At 38.1% G+C, this 16,240-nt stretch overlaps 1 protein-coding gene across 3 annotated transcripts; it reads right to left on the bottom strand.

The window, feature by feature from the left end:
- Nucleotides 1–3,447: 3,447 nt before the first annotated feature.
- CREBZF (CREB/ATF bZIP transcription factor) lies at nucleotides 3,448–8,904 on the bottom strand. Of its 3 annotated transcripts, XM_043451513.1 has the most exons (4): nucleotides 7,573–8,904; nucleotides 7,279–7,356; nucleotides 6,121–6,189; nucleotides 3,448–4,356 (listed from the first exon to the last, which is right to left on the bottom strand). In XM_043451513.1, the coding sequence occupies exons 1-2, from the start codon at nucleotides 8,637–8,639 to the stop codon at nucleotides 7,341–7,343; spliced, it is 1,083 nt and encodes a 360-aa protein (XP_043307448.1). In that variant the 5' UTR covers nucleotides 8,640–8,904; the 3' UTR covers nucleotides 3,448–4,356; nucleotides 6,121–6,189; nucleotides 7,279–7,340. The 3 variants fall into 3 exon arrangements, with proteins under 3 accessions (XP_043307448.1, XP_043307449.1, XP_043307447.1); XM_043451512.1 differs by lacking the exon at nucleotides 3,448–4,356 and having other exon boundaries at nucleotides 4,823–6,189; XM_043451514.1 differs by having other exon boundaries at nucleotides 3,448–6,189; nucleotides 7,279–8,904.
- Nucleotides 8,905–16,240: the final 7,336 nt, after the last annotated feature.

The following is a 16,240-nucleotide window of genomic DNA, read 5'->3' as shown; positions in this document are numbered from 1 at the left end:
TCTTGAAACCATTTTATTTGACAGCATCTAAATCAGCATTGAGCTTCCCTGGTGGCTCAGCAGTAAAGAATCCGCCTGCCAATGCAGGAGATGTGGGTTTGATCCCTGGGTCAGGAAGATCCCCTGGAGGAGGAAATGACGAGCCCCTGAACTGCTGCCTGGGAAATTCCATGGACAGAGTAGCATGGTGGGCTATAGCCCACGGGATTGCGAAAGAGTCAGACATAACAACTAACAACGACAGATCACCACTGGCCAACAAACTGTGATGAGGAAATATTTTTATACTGTATATGACTGATAACATTTTAGCACTAGCCATATGTGGCTACTGAGCACCCAGAATGTGACTAGTGCACCTGAATAACTTAATTTTTTATTTTATTTAGCCATACCTAGCTAATATCCTCGGCACTGGACAATGAAGGTCTAGATCAACACTTGCTTATGAAACAAGTCAGTCATACCAAATACTGTGCCACCCTAGAATATTATTCACAAGCATCTTAAATATTCCTTTTCAAATACAGTGATACATGTTAGTCTTATGCTATTTAAGATTATATAAAAACACTTAGCCTGTCACCTAAAAAAAGCAGCTTTGAGTGGGATAGACTTTCAGCATCCCATAAAGAAAAGAAAGCAGTACAGCCAAAGATTTAAAATCCAATTTATACAATACAAGGGAATTCCCTGGCAGCCCAGTAGTTAGGGGAGATTCCCTGGTGGCTCAGCAGTAAAGATTCCACCTGCAATGCAAGAGCTGCGGGTTCAATCCCTGGATCAGGAAGATCCCCTGAAGGAGGACACAGAAATACTGGACACACTCCAGCATTCCTGCCTGGAGAATCCCATGGACAGAGGAGCCTGGGGGCTATAGTCCACGGGGTCACAGAGTTGAACATGACTAAAGTGACTTAGCATGCACAAACACCAGTGCTTTGACTGCTGAAGGTACAGGTTTATTAATCCAGGGACCAGCAAGCCGTGTGGCAGGGCTAAATAAAAACCAAGTCAAAAACCTAATAAAAATAGATTATGTTAAAAAAAATTCCCTATCAAACTACATTTGATAAGAAACGATCCCAGTTATGAGGCAAAAGAATATATTTTACTATGGATAGTCTCTGGGTTATAGAATTATGGCTGATTTTTCTTTTCATCTTGATTCCTTCCTGGATATTCCCAGTTTTCTGTAATGAATATGCTTTACTTTTACAACTAGTAAAAAAAAATATATATAAGGCTAAAAACAAGACAAACCCTTTATAAGCTAAAATATCTAGATAAAGCTCTGACCCAAAGTTATATATTTTACATGCATTCTCACTTTTATTGAAAGCATGGTTCTACTCATCACAATAGAAAACCCCAATAAAATTCCTGACTTCAAAAATAAGAAACCCAAATTACTGAATCAGACTTCTTAAAAACAGCATGGTGTAATGAACTTAGATAGTTCAAAACCCACTGATGTAACTATTGATAATTTAATACAAATTGTTTCCTTACTTAAACATTCCTGCAGTACTTACTCCCTAGCATACCAGCATCTGTAAACATACAATTTACAATGGTTTCTGCAACCAAAAATGATTTTCTTTCTTACACCTGTCCTCTAACCATATTTTTCTTAAATCATCTTCTCAATTAGTGTAATAACAGATAACACAGGCCAAAGAACCTGTTATTTTAAACCTGTTGCTACAAATTAACTTTACCAAAATTTTTGGTCAGGGGCAAATTAGCAAGAACGTTCTATGATCTACATTACAACTTAAAGAAACAGTCATTTTTAGCTAAGACCTAAAGAACACTGCCTCAGAGAGGAAAATGGTTTATTTCATCAGTTCTGTCACAATTAAAAAAAAAAAAAAACCCGAAAAACCTATTTAAACCTTTCTTTGTTCTGTGTAGTTATTTGGCTTTAAAAAAGAAGGCTCATGTTATACTATACTTAAGGTATTAAAATTTGTAATCCCCAGACTGGTAGATTAGATGCCAAAAGGGTCCAGGAACTATAAAGGAGAGATACAGAACTTAATGGCACATTCTAAAGGATGTTCAACCACCAATAAAATTCACATCTGTATATATTAACAGCTACACAAATTTACCAAACACCAAGTGGCTAGATTTTTAAATCAGATTAACTGAAAATTGAGCAAAAGATGTTCAACAAATTTGGGTCAACAAAACTACAAAAAAATGGGAATTATCAGGCAGTTCTGTGGTTAGGACTCCATGCTTTCACTACTGAGGTCCTGAGGCTGGATCCCTGGTTGAGGATCTAAGATTCCACAAGGCTGCAGCACAGCAAAAAAAAGAAACTATAAAAAATTATTAGAAAAATTTTAATAAAGCACTGTGATCTGCTTTCTTTTTAAAAAGTGGGGAAAATGGCTAAGAAATCTTGAATGTAAAAACTGGAGAAAGGTTAAAAAACAGAAATAAAAACACTATCATCAGTAACCAAAGCAATGAAAAGGGCAACTTTCTATTAACCTTTTTAAAAATACATAGTTTTCCTTAAATGATTTGCTGCTAATGATAAAGTAATTTACTTCTGGAATAAAATTTAAACAATCTCCAGTTTCATTTTTCTGCACTTTAAAACTGAATGTAAATAACCGCTTGCTGTCTAGGTTAGAGCTCTGAGCTCAGTCTGTTATTATAAGACAACAGGGAGTAACTGGCAGATTATTGAGGTATTCAAGTTCAAACATGTACAAAATACTGTGCTAGCTAAGCAAACACTTTACAAGTATCTAATAGAGGACATCCCCTTTTTGATTTCTGGCTTAGACAGGAATGAGAAACAGCACAGTAAAATATAAAAGCATAACCGTTTGGGAAGGTCTCAAAACCTTTGTGTTAGCCAGGGGGGAAAACCAAACACCTGAAAATATTTTACAACCTAGTCAACTTTAGTCATCAGATTACTTAGCTTAAAACTGACTAGTAAAAACTTAAAAGTTTACCTCCCAAATGTGGAACTATGTAATTACGTATTTTGAAACATTCACTCATTATCAGTGAATTATCCACTCTATCAAAGCAGCACTTATGGTCACCAAATAGTGTTGACGCCTACCTGATTGTGGTTACAACATAACCAGCTGTACTGTTCAATATGTAGGAGCATCCATCAATCACCTAAGTATAACTGAGAAGGCTCTTTGCTGCCTGGCATCAGACACTGAATAAACCTGAAACTGAGTGAATTTAATCAGTCTTGTGTATCACCATACAATAATCAAACTGAATAATTACTGATGACGAATCATTTTGGAGAGAGAGAAATAAGAGCCTATCTCCTACTCCCTCCCACTTCTACCATCTGCACACCTCTGAAATTAGTAAGATAAAATGACCCAGTCTAGACCAGGTGAAAGAATGTATTAACATAATCCAGCAAAAATGAAATAAAACCACCAGAGTTTTGAGTGTTTTTTCACACTTGTAATGAACTGGAAAAATGTTTCAAATAAGTAAAACAACCATATTCTGTTTAAAAAAAAAAACACACTCCCATCATCCAGAACGCTAACAAGCCTTTCATACTAGAGAAATTTTAATATAAAACAGTAGAAACTAGTATACCATTCATTAGAAACCTCAAAATAATTTTAATATGTCCTCAGAGGAAGCTCAAGAAGCCAAAACCTCAGAATCCACACATCTTGGCATTATCCTGAATTGCAATTAACTACCCATACATTTAATCATATTCAATTTTTCAAAGATACACAGACAAATCAATGCATCTATTTAAAAAGACTACTCTTTATAAGTTAAAGACTTTACATAAACTTTTATATTCTACTCAGCAAGGTCTGTCTGTACTTCAGATTAGCTCTCATGTTCCAGGAAACAAATACAAACTCATGATACGGCCTTGTGATCACTGATGGCCTGTTTATGTAATCCTACTGCACTAAATGTAATTCCATAAAATGTGCTCTTAATTATGAAAAGAATCTAATATTCCTTGATGTAATACTATCAATCTCTTCTCCAATGGTTACAATTTTTAAAAGGTATGCAAAGAACTGAGTATCACTCCCATGAAAGACAAAAAATGTGTAATTTTGTTCCAAAATTAACTTAGTCTCATGAATTCCTATTAAGTCTTTCAAGGATTCCAGACAATCTTTTCATATCTCCATTTCTGGAAAGTGAAATCTGGAAAGTGAAATCAGTATAGAAGTAATTTGGGAACTTGAAAATGGCATTCATTTTTTTCAGCAGATGCCAAATTTTTGACCGACATGGCTCCCACAATTACTTTGTTACCATCAGTCCAGTCAGTTAACAGGTTGTAGGAAAAGATTCGTTTTTGCAGACACTGCTAAGCTGTTTAAAGAGAAGAGAGAGAGATTAATTTAGTGATTATAAAATGAACAAATATTTAAAATATTTTGAACACTTTTTGTTGGATTATATCAGAGGTGTGACTACATTTTAACAAACGTGGACTCTTTCATTAGGTTTGGTCAAGGAAGTGCAGAAACATTAAGTCAATATGATAGAAATAGCATGTCAATATGATGTGTTAGTTCAATTAATGTATGAATTCCTGTCACAATCAGAAGACAACTATTAAAAGGTACATCTTCAGTTCTTTCTGTATCATTTTGCCATAGAGGCACAATTAGGAAAAGAAAAAAAGACTCCCCAAATACTAAACTGCTTTCATCCACTACAGTAAATAGAGCCAAACCTGAAAACTTCTAAACAATCCATATTATATTCCAGAAATCTGCTTTATCCAGCTACTAATCATTCAGAACACAATTTTCTAAAAATAGTAAGACAACAGTTTCATATTAATCATAACTTTTTAATTAACAAGTAGTGAATAGGACACTTTAAGATATTGTTTACTACATACTGAAATAAACAGATCTGTTGTAAATTCAGAAACCCAAACATTTACAGTAAAATGTGTTTACACATAAATATGACCAAATTTATTTAAAGTCCCTGTTAGATAGGTCTTAAATACATGCAATACCATGTAAAAACAAGACTATGACGTTGATGCAAAAAAATGACAAAATCACTATAAGTCACCAAAATTAGAAAAAAAAGAGAATGAAATGGAAACTAAGAAGGACAGTTAAAACATAAGGAACCTAACAAAGCAGCTTTTAAAACAGTTGATACTAATCTCCATTTTCAAAAGTTCTTAATCAAGTATTTCCAAAAACTGCCATTTATAAAATGACATTCTAAAAATCTATACTTGGAATTTCAAAGCATCCCAATTCAGAAAGCTTTGACTGTTTCTCCCCAGCCCCCAAACTTCAAATAATGCAGGAAAATCATTGACGTTAGGAAGAAAATATTCCAAAGGAATGGTATAATTTTTAGAAAAACGCACTTACTGCTTTCAGAACCTAAGACCCACAGCATTAACAACAATCATTTTTCCTATTTTCATCCATTGTTTTCCAATGTCATGTTAAGAAATGAATAAATTCTTTGAGCCCATAACTGAAAGATCAACAAACCTGATTTTATTATGACACCATATTTTTGTCATTGGTACTGCACAAAATTATATACAAAGATATATATATATACAAAATGTTCAAGTATTAATTAAATTTCAATTCAAGGCTTCTGTTTCAAAAAGCTACATTTAACATATTCCATAAAGATAGCACAAATTAGTCATTTCAAATAATTTTTCCAACTACGTTTGGTTTATATATATTATATATTATTCAGTAGGCACTAAAAATCCATGCAGCTGCATTGTGAGGGGCTTGCTCCTGCACTTAGGTATAAGCAGGTTCATCACTCCAGGTTGTGAGTTTGGCTACTATCCATATTCATGCTCAAGTGCAGTAGATGATTTTACAAAATATGCTGTAATGCACTGGAAACCAGAGACCAAGTTAGGTCTCAGAGTGTATTATCTAGCAACAAAACATTTACAGTTGTGCAAGAACAAGATTCCATTTTCATAACCAAATAACAACAAAATAAAACATTTTATGTGTAAGATAACTTACATCTTTGGACTGCTGGAAAATACTTTTTAATTATGAACATTTTAAAATAAAAGCAGAAGCCCTGAAATTACCTCTTTTTCCTCATTTCTTATACTACCTTTTAAAATAAAGCAGGAAATGTGGCCAGCAGCTGGTCCCGTCTCTTCTGCCCCAACAGCTGTATCCACTTTAGCACAAAGAAAAACAAGGATGCTAAATACGTATATACTTTATCAAACAGTGATGTTTCACAAAGAATTTCTTCATGTCCCTTACATTGAAGGACATCATGACTCAATCTATATACAACTGGACGACAGAGTACTTCAAAGGAAGACTATGTCCCAACTTTGGAAGTGTCAATCGTTGTCATTAAGTAGCCAGAATCACTCAATTTTAAAACTCATTTTTAAATAGGACAAATACCTTTGAAATATGTAGAGTAAGATTCTTTGTGAAGCCTCACTTTACACGTTTTCATTCACATTTCATAACCTTCAATATCTAATCATACATAAATTTAACCTAAAAATTTAATACAACAAAAATAAAGGTGTTCAACAATTTATTCATATTCAGTGATGGGGTAATCACTGTGCTGGTCCTCAAAGAAACATTTCATTAACCATTCTTATTCCTCCTTCAAGTAACTAACATAGGAGTCTGGTATGCATGTTAATTTCCAACTTCTCTAATGTTGAGATATAAAAATCTATTAATCTGAATAGACTGTATGTCTAGATCTATTAAAACTAAAAGGCATTCTTATATTTAAGAGATTTCTGTAATCTCCAGCAAAGTAACTATCACATTTGTGCATGCCCCAAGTACTTATTGTCAACCTCTGAAAAGTTGCTCTAAAATTGGAATTCCAATTTGCACCTTGTACAACTCGGAAGTTCCATTCAACTTCACCTGTGTCACTGTCTCCAAACTGTATCTCTATTAGCAGCTTTCAGTGTACAGTTGGAACCGATGTCATCCAAGGCCATGTCCACACTGGGGACAGAAGAGCTAGGTACACGCAAGTCTGAACAAGGGGACACATTAACAGCTATTTCAACCAGAAGAAGCATCTCGAATACATTATTGACCAGCACAAGTCTGTTTCCAGGGTGGACAGGGCCCAAATTAGATTCCCCTCCCAACTTCCGAAAAAGAAAACAACAAACAAACAAACAAAAAAAAATCACACACACGCACAAATTGAGATGTTGCCCATTAAAGTAGACTAAGCAGCAGAGCATGAGCGTTACGTGAAGAGATGGGTCCTTACCAGGTGGTGAGGCGGGAACGACTGTTCTGTAACCCCTACAACGGAGCCTGGCAGGAAGGAAATCACCTAAAAAAGAAACTGTCAGAGAGATTTAATAGTCACATGTTATCATTAGGAGTTGGTTACAGTGTCACATTCATGCTTTTAGCTAAACACTTAAAGATTCAATATTACTTTTTTTTTTTTCCTCCTCTGAAATGTGTCCAGTGACGATGTCCCACTAAGGTGTTTTACATGATGTAAGGGAGTTGAAAGGGGATAAACGCGGATAAAGAGCGGATTACTTGACCCTACATTTTAAGAGAAGACGACGCCTTCCGGGCGCACGCCGAGCAGAACTCCACCGACACCTTATCCTTGTCCACATGCAGACACACTCCTCCGGCCGAGTCGTCCTGGTCTTCCAGCGGGTCCGGCTGCTGCTTCCCCACGGGCAGAGCGTAGTCGTGGTCCCCGGCGGGCGAGTCCCTGAAGAGCGAGGTGGTCAGCCGCAGTCCCACGCCGCTCAGCCGGCTCAGCAGGCGAGCCAGTCCGGTCTCGTTGGCTAAGACGGCCCGAAGGTAGCGACTCTCCTCCTGCAGAGCCTGCACGCGCTTGCCCAGCTCCCGGTTCTCGGCCCGCAGCTCCTGGTTCTCGGCGGCCAGCCCCCGCACTCGGCTCTCCAGCCCCATCACGTATTCCTTCTTCTTCAGCCGGTTGAGGCGGGCAGCCGCCGCCGCCGCCTTCCGGGGACTCTTTGTCGCCGCCTGGTTGCTGTCGTTGCCGCCGCCGCTGCCGCCGCCGCCGCCGCCTCCTGGGGACTTTCTCCGCCTCTTTTCGCCGCCGCCACTGTCACTGCCGCTGCTGCAAGCTCCGATGCCGTTTAACAGCCTCTGCAGCAGGTCCGAAAAGCGCTGCATCTCGGCAGCCGCGGCCTCGTCGTCGTCGTCGCCTCTCCACAAGCCACCGCTGTCCGATCCTCCGCCGGACGAGGAGAGGGGCCCCGGCGAGCTGAGCCCGGGCTCCAGATGCCAGTCCGGCTGCCGGGGGTCCAGCAGGTCCGCCAGTTCCAGGCCGGACAGAAAGTCCATGTCCTCCGTCTCCTCACCGGGGACGCTGGCCATCGCCTCCTCCTCCATCTCCTCAGGCGAGGGCGCGCGCGCGGCCACGCCGCCGCGGCCCCCCCTCCCGGCCTCCGACTCGCCCTCGTCGCCGCGCGGCTGTCTGCGGCCGGGCGATCCGGCCGCCGCCGTCCCCTCGTCCTCCGCCGCCCCGGTCAGGTCCGAGGGCAGCGAGCAGGTCGCGAGGGGCGCCGGGCTCTCACTACGCGTCGGGGAGTCGCTGCCCGAGGCCGCCAGCAGTTTAGTCAGGCTATGCCTCATGGGGCCCGGCGGCGGGCCCACGTAGGCCCCGGGCCCTTAGACCGGGCCTCGCGGGTCCCAGGGACCCAGAGCGGGTAGCCGGGGAGCAGGCCAGAACGAAAGAAAGGGGAAGGTCCGCGTCGCCTCCCGCCCCCGCTTGGCTGGTCGACCCCCCGCGCCGGGGCGGGGGGCAGGGAAGGGAGATGGAAGCGGCGAGGCCCAACGATGACTCGACCGCGCCACCCAGACAACGGCCTGGCCGGAAGTCAGTCGATCTCGCCCCAGCCCCTCCCACCGCATTTTGCGCTCCACTGGGCTCTAGTATCGCGAGAGTTCGGTAGACCAGGAGTAATTCCAGATCTCCAGTGATGTCATAGTAACAGCTGCAAAAATAACAACAAACCAGGGATTTATCGAAACGGTGGTCTACCCTCTCGGCCCTCGCCTGTCTATCCTCTGTATTCTAGCTTCCACCTGCAGTGAAGCAACTCTCGCTCAGAACTGATCGATACCACATTTGTGAATAATCAAAGTTATCCTGGAATTTAAGACTGCTAATCAAATCATTTTTTTAATTGCCCCGCCCCCTTACGCTATAGTACAAGATGGTTTCACTCAAACACTTAAATAGTGCTAGAAAAAAATAAGTCATTCATATGTAATTTTTCCAGACTTTGTTTAAAAAATTTACAAATATACAGAATATGTGAAAGAGTATTCTAATTCAACAATACTACCCAATACCCAGACTCAACAATTAACAGTTTGCCATATACACTTTATCTGTATATAAATGTTTGTAAAACATTTTTTTTTTGCTGAATTATCCCAAAGTTTGAGACAAAACACACCACCTCAACATGCTTCCGTATGCATCTTTAAAAATAACATTCTCTTTCATAATCATAATACTATTATCAGGTCTGGAGAAAATTAACAATCTTGTCAATATTACCTATTACTCATATCATATTCAAAATTTGTTCAGCTTTCTTCAAAAATAATCTTTTATAGCAGATATGTTCTTTTGAGCCAGGATCCAATCACAAACCACTTCTTGCATTTGTTATGTTCCCCCGCCCCCCATTTGTCAAACTAGAACACCCCCTTTCACATTTTACATTGGCTTTTTTAAAAAAAACAAGGTCAGTTGTCTTGAAAAATGCATCACAATCTGGATTTGTCTGTTTCCTCGTGGTGTTGTTTATATTGTTCCTTAAAACCCACAAGGATTTCAGGTTTGAAGCAGTTCACAAATACACTAGAAAACAGTGAAATAACTCAAATTTTTACAAAGCAAAGTCAGTGGAAATACAGATGAAAAAGATAAGGAGTTCTAAAAGGAGGAAAGGTTTGTTTCAGAATCGGATGGACATAAAATCTTACAGTTACTCAAGTTGAGCTAATAGTAGACTAAGCTTCCTGGTAACCCAAAGAAACTTTCACTTGCTTATGAGTAAAGTATACATGAATTCCTTAACTGCTTTTCCTGTTCTCATGTCTTAAACTTTTCAATGAGATACTGAATAAAGTAGCAGATAACCTCACCAAACCTTCCTTTATTTGGCTGTTACTTAGAAGAATTGAAAGCAAGTTCCAGGAAATTTGGATACTGATAGGTCCCAAACAGTACCTGGCACAGGGTAGGCTTTGATAAATATTTGTTGAATGAATGAAGAAGGTCTCCAACTTTTAACTGAAGGCATTGCACTAAAACTCAACTAAATGAAAACGATTCTGCAAGGGACACAAATAAGCATGACCTATGGTATGGACTGAGTGACTGAACTGAACTGAACTGATGGTATCTAGACATGAGTTTGAGCAAGCTCCGGGAGTTGGTGATGGACAGGGAAGCCTGGCGTGCTGCAGTCCATGGGGTCACAAAGAGGCAGACACGACTGAGCAACTGAACTGACTGACTGATGGTGTCTAGAAGAAGAAATGAGTGGCCTCCAGTTAACTCCTTAACCTTCCCATTAGGAAATGAAAGAAAGAGTAAGTGAAGTCGCTCAGTCATGTCTGACTCTCTGCGACCCCTTGAACTGTCGCCTATCAGGCTCCTCTGTCCATGGGATTCAACAGGCAAGAATACTGGAGTAGGTTGCCATTTCCTTCCCCAAGGGATCTTTCCGACCCAGGGATTGAACACCGGGCTCCCGCATTGCAGGCAGACACTTTACCCTCTGAGTCACCAGGGAAGCCCCATTAGGGAAGGTTTTGCAAAAGTAGAACAGCAAACAGTTCGAGATAACAAGTTTTCTGGCATACTTTGACTTAACAGGTGTTTTGTGTTGCTGGTCATCCAATCGAACTCTATTTTCTCCTAAGGCAAAATCAAGATCATGGATTGATTTATCATTTTTTCCCTAAATTACAAGATTTTGGTTTAAATATACATGGTTTAAGAGCCTCTCCATTGAATTAAGAGAAAAGTAAAAAACTGAGAGAAGGGAATTTTTACAGTGTAGCCTCAGAAGACAAAAAAGCAGCTGAAGCAGAAACGACTTTCCCTCCCTTTGATCATTCCTCTCTTCTCATTCTCTCCTTCTTCACAGCTGGTTTTTTAATTTTCTTTTCTGGTTATAATAATCATTGTAAAAGATTCAGATAGTGCAGAAGTATACAAATAAGTAGAATATTACCCATAATCTAACTACCCCAAAATGACTTATTAAAATTTTGATGTGTAATATAAAGAGTTTTTCTATGTGTGGATATATTATATAAATTGTTTTATTTCTCTGAACTCTAATGTTTTTATGTGAATATTTTGTTGACATATTTTATACTACCAAATATATATTTGCATGCTTATTTTTGTTGACTGTCTAGAATTCCATTTCAGGAACTTTCCAACTTTCAATCAACCTCACTGATAGCACTTAGGTTGTGGTTGTATTGGATTTTTCACTGTTACATACACTAAAATGTTGCACAAATATCTTTGTTCACTTATCCTATGATTTCCTTGGGACAAATTATTGGAAGTAGAATATCTGTCTACAATTTTTATAGGTAGACTTATTATTACCTATGGGAATATTACCTCTTATTACCTATGGTATCTATCACCAATGGTGTTTGACAGTATTTAATTCCTATGCACTCATCAAAGTGGATTTGTTCTTTTTAAAATGTGCCAATCTAAAAATAAAAAGGGGCATCTTTTTGTGTGAATGTGCATTTCTTTAATTATTAGCTTGAATGTTTTTCACATTACCAACTGATTTCTGATGTTTACAGTCTTTTTACCGTCTTAGTCCACTTTTCTTTGAAGTGAGAGATGTTTGTCAAGAAAGATATTTGTCTTTTTCCTTCTTAATTTATATGAACCCCTTGCATTATAAGAAAGACATTCTTTTGTCTCATATATGTTCCAGGTTTTCCTCTAGTTGATCATTTATTGGGGGGGGGAAGGGCTAAAACTACTTGTTTTACTATAATTTCTAAATAGTCTATCAAACTTTTCTTCATGATTTCTGGCTTTGATGTTTAGCTGAAAAAGCCTTTATTAAACTAAATAATATTTATATTTACTTATGTATTTTAGAACTCCTTTAATTTCTTCTATTTATAAATTACTGTTTTTTTAACCATATGAGTGATTATTTCATTTATTAACAGATCCAACTGGAATTTATTTAGTATAAAATGTGACATAAGAATATAATTTTTCAAAAAGTTATCTGCTACAATACAGTTTATTGAAGAATCCATACTTGTACTCACTGATGTCCCAACATTTGTGCCGTATATTAAATTCTTATATATAGTTGGATCTATTTCTGGTGTTTTTCTTCTATTTAATTGATTAGTGTATCCATTTTGGAAGCAAAATCAGTATATTTTTGTTGCAGTTTTATATTTCAATATGTCATAGGACAAGACTTTTTTTTAGTCTTTCTCAGAATTTTAAATCTGTATTTGAATATTTATTCCTCCAGATAACTTTCTAAAATTTTCCAAGTTTTAAAAAAAAGCTGTAATTTTCATGGAAATTACATTAACTTTATTAATTTATTTTCCTCAGTTACTTTATGCATTTTTGGGGGCTACTGGACTAGATTATTTCTTTTTCTATGCTTTTTAAATGGTTATTGTTGCTAGGAATGCTACTGATGTTTTTGTTAAATTTTTAACTGACTCACTGAATTTTCTTTTTTTTCCAGTTTCCATCAATGTAGTTCTGTTATAAGGACCTACAAAGCAAGGATCATTTTAATAATTGTAATATGATAGTAATAACAATAGCTGCTAGTTAGGAGCCCTTATCAATTATTGGGCATATATAGGACTTTACACATATTATTTCCTTAAATATGATAATAGATTTGGGAGGCCTCACCAAATGTACCAGGGAATCACTGTGGGCTCTCAAGTTGTACTGTTTAGTTTCTCCCTAGAAATGATACATTTTGAAAAGGCAGTCTCCAAACCATTTTCTATCAGATTCTTTCCAGTTCAGTTTTATTCATCTTCGATGCTTCATGTGGCAGAGTAAATATGTACGATGAAGACTGTGTTTATCTAGATTCAATGGCTGAACTTTCTTGTCTTTATTTTTAGTTTATTTATTCAAATTTCCTTGGTAAAGTTATATCATCTTATTATATATAATGACAATTTTGCTTCCTTCTTTGCAATACTTATTTTATTATCTTGACTTATAATTAAATAGCACTTCCAGAGTGATGCTAAATAATGCTGTGAATAATCAATTTCCTTGCCTTATTCCTGAACTTCACAGGAATGCCTCTAGAGTCTAGCTACTGATTTGAGATGGGTATTTTTATTAGGGTAAGCTCTGTTGCAGGAAACAGAAACCACTTCAGCTATTTTAAGCAGGAAAAGCTGTAATACAAGGACGATGTATACAAAGTAATTGGAAGAACTAGAAGAGTGGGCATTAGGCCAGGTGATCAAGAATGCCTCTCAATGCAATGTGGCTTAACAGGCCTGCTAGGGTGCTGTTATCTCTGCCCAGGTTGGGATAGTTGTAGATACAAAACTGGAATGTTGACTTCAAGAGCACTGCTTCCAGGACTCTCAGCCCCATGTATTATGTACTGCTGCCTAAAAAGTTACCCAAAACCTAAAACAAACAAACAAAACAATAAATACATGCTGCTTCTTGTGGCTTAAACTAACAATAAACATTTCTTATCTCTAGCAGTTTCTGTTGGTCAGAAATTTGTAAGTGCCTTGGCTATGCAGCCTTGCTTTGAAACTCTCATGGAACTCAGCCAGATTTTGACTGGGTTGGAGTCATCTGAAGGCTTGGCTGAAACTAGAGCACCTACTTCTAAGGTGGCTGACAGGTTGCTCCTGGGGGAAGCCTCGGTTCGTTCTCCCTGCGGGCCCATCCACAGGTTGTGTGAGTGTCTGCACTGCCACGTGGCTGGCGTCCCCAGCACGAACAATCCAAGACACCAAGGAAGCATCAGCAAATATCTTATGACCTAGCCTCAGAAATCACAATCACTTCTGTAGTATTCTATCAGTCATGAGTCAGACCTTACTCACTATGGAAGGATATGAATACACGGAGACAAGAATAATTAGGTACCATCTTGGGGGCTAACTACCATATCTCATAAAACTAGTGAATGGACAGCTACATGTAAAAGAAGAAGATTAGAACATTTTCTAACATCATATACAAAAATAAATTCAAAATGAACTTAAAGACTTAAATGTAAGAACATAATACTTCTAGAAGAGAACACTGGCAGAACACTCATTGATATAAATAGTAGCAATTTTTTTTGGATCTTCCTCCTAAGGCAAAAGAAGTAAAAGCAAAAATAAACAAATGGGACCTAATTAAACCTAAAAAGCTTTGCACAGTAAGGGAAACCATGAACAAAATGAAAAGACAATCTACTGAACTGGAGAAAATATTTGCAATGATATGGCCAACAAGGGATTAATATCAAAATATATAAACAGTTCACAAAACTTGATATCAAAAAAAACAACTGAATACAAAATTGGGAGAAGACCTGAATAGACATTTTCCTAGAGAAGACATGCAGATGGCCAAGAGGCACATGAAAAGATGCCCAACATTGCTAATCACTAGAAAAATGCAAATCAAAACCATAATGAGGTATCACTGCACACAGGTCAGAAGGGCCATCATCAAAAGTCTATACATAACAAATGTTGGTAAGGATTGGAGAAAACGGAACCCTTATACACTATTGGTGGAAATGTAAATTGGCAAGTCACTATGGAAAAAGAGTATGGAGTGTCCTCAAAAAAAAAAACAAAAATAGAAATATCACATGACCCAGCTTCTGGGTATATATCAAAAAGAAAAAAAGGATGAAAGAATGAAAGAAAGAAAGGGAGAGAAAGAAAGACGCATGGGAGACAGAGGAGGGAAGGGAGGAAGCACTAATTTGAAAAGATACACGCGCCCCATTGTTCACAGCAGCATTATGTACAACAGGCAAGATATGGAAGCAACCCAAGTGTTCATTAACATATGAATAGATATGTATGCAATGGAATATTACTCAGCAAGAAAAAGAGTGAAATTCTGCCTTTTGCAACAAAGTGGGTGGACCTAGAGAATACTATGCTTAGTGAAATAAGAGAAAGAAAAATACTGTATGTTATCACTTATATGTGGGATATAAAAAAATAAAACAAACAAATGCATATAACACAACAGAAGCAGACATACAAATACAGAAACCAAACCAGTGGTTACCAGTAGGGAGAGAGAAGGGGAGTGGGGAAAAGTAGGGGTATGGGATTAAGAGATACAAACTACTATGTATAAAATAGATAAGCACAAAGGATAAATTATACAACACAAGGAATTGCAGTCATTGTTTTGTAGTAACTGTAAATGGAGCATAGTCTATAAAAATATTGAATCATCATGATTTACAACTAAAACTAATAAAATATTGTAAATCACCTATACTTAATAGATAGATAGATAGATGATAGATAAAACTAGTGAATGAATACTAGGATGAAAACTCAACATCTCCAAGAATGTGCTTGGGAACAACAACAGCCAAAGCAGGGGGAAAAGATGCCCACCACATTTGTATGTACCAAATATAGCTGCAGAGGAGTCTGAAAATACAGTTTTTCGGCGTGTGTTTCTTTTGTTTTAGCTTTTCCATTTGTACCATACAGGAAAGCACATTAAAAACAAAAGAGAGATTGAAATGGATGATGAGTACCTATCTATTAAATCCTCCACAAAGACCATGGCTTTATGGTACCCCGTCACTAGTACATACATCTATTGGATTTTTCTACAACAGGAGTTGGAGCAGAGATGGTAGGGAATGCAGCTGAATCAGGGCTGAGGTTTCACTGAATGGATACAGCGTGCTATATCCACGCTGTGTAAGGATACAGCTGAAGGATAAGAGTGCTACAGAGGCCAGAGTGCTTATTTTAACACAGTCTGCCTGTGCTCCCATGAAGTATAATCCATAAAAGGCAGGAACTATAACCATGAGAGGATTTTTATGATTGGATGAAAACTGAACACTCAAAAGGTTGGCATTGTCTAGGGTACTGTAGGATTATGTTTACAAGCACTACATACTAGCATGGATTATAAGCAGTTCTCTGTGTTCTGGCTGTAT

This window comes from Cervus canadensis, chromosome 29 (assembly GCF_019320065.1).
Source record: "Cervus canadensis isolate Bull #8, Minnesota chromosome 29, ASM1932006v1, whole genome shotgun sequence".
NCBI classification, from domain to species: domain Eukaryota; kingdom Metazoa; phylum Chordata; class Mammalia; order Artiodactyla; family Cervidae; genus Cervus; species Cervus canadensis.
Note: the sequence above shows the minus strand (reverse complement) of the source record. Positions and strands in the feature narration are given on the sequence as shown.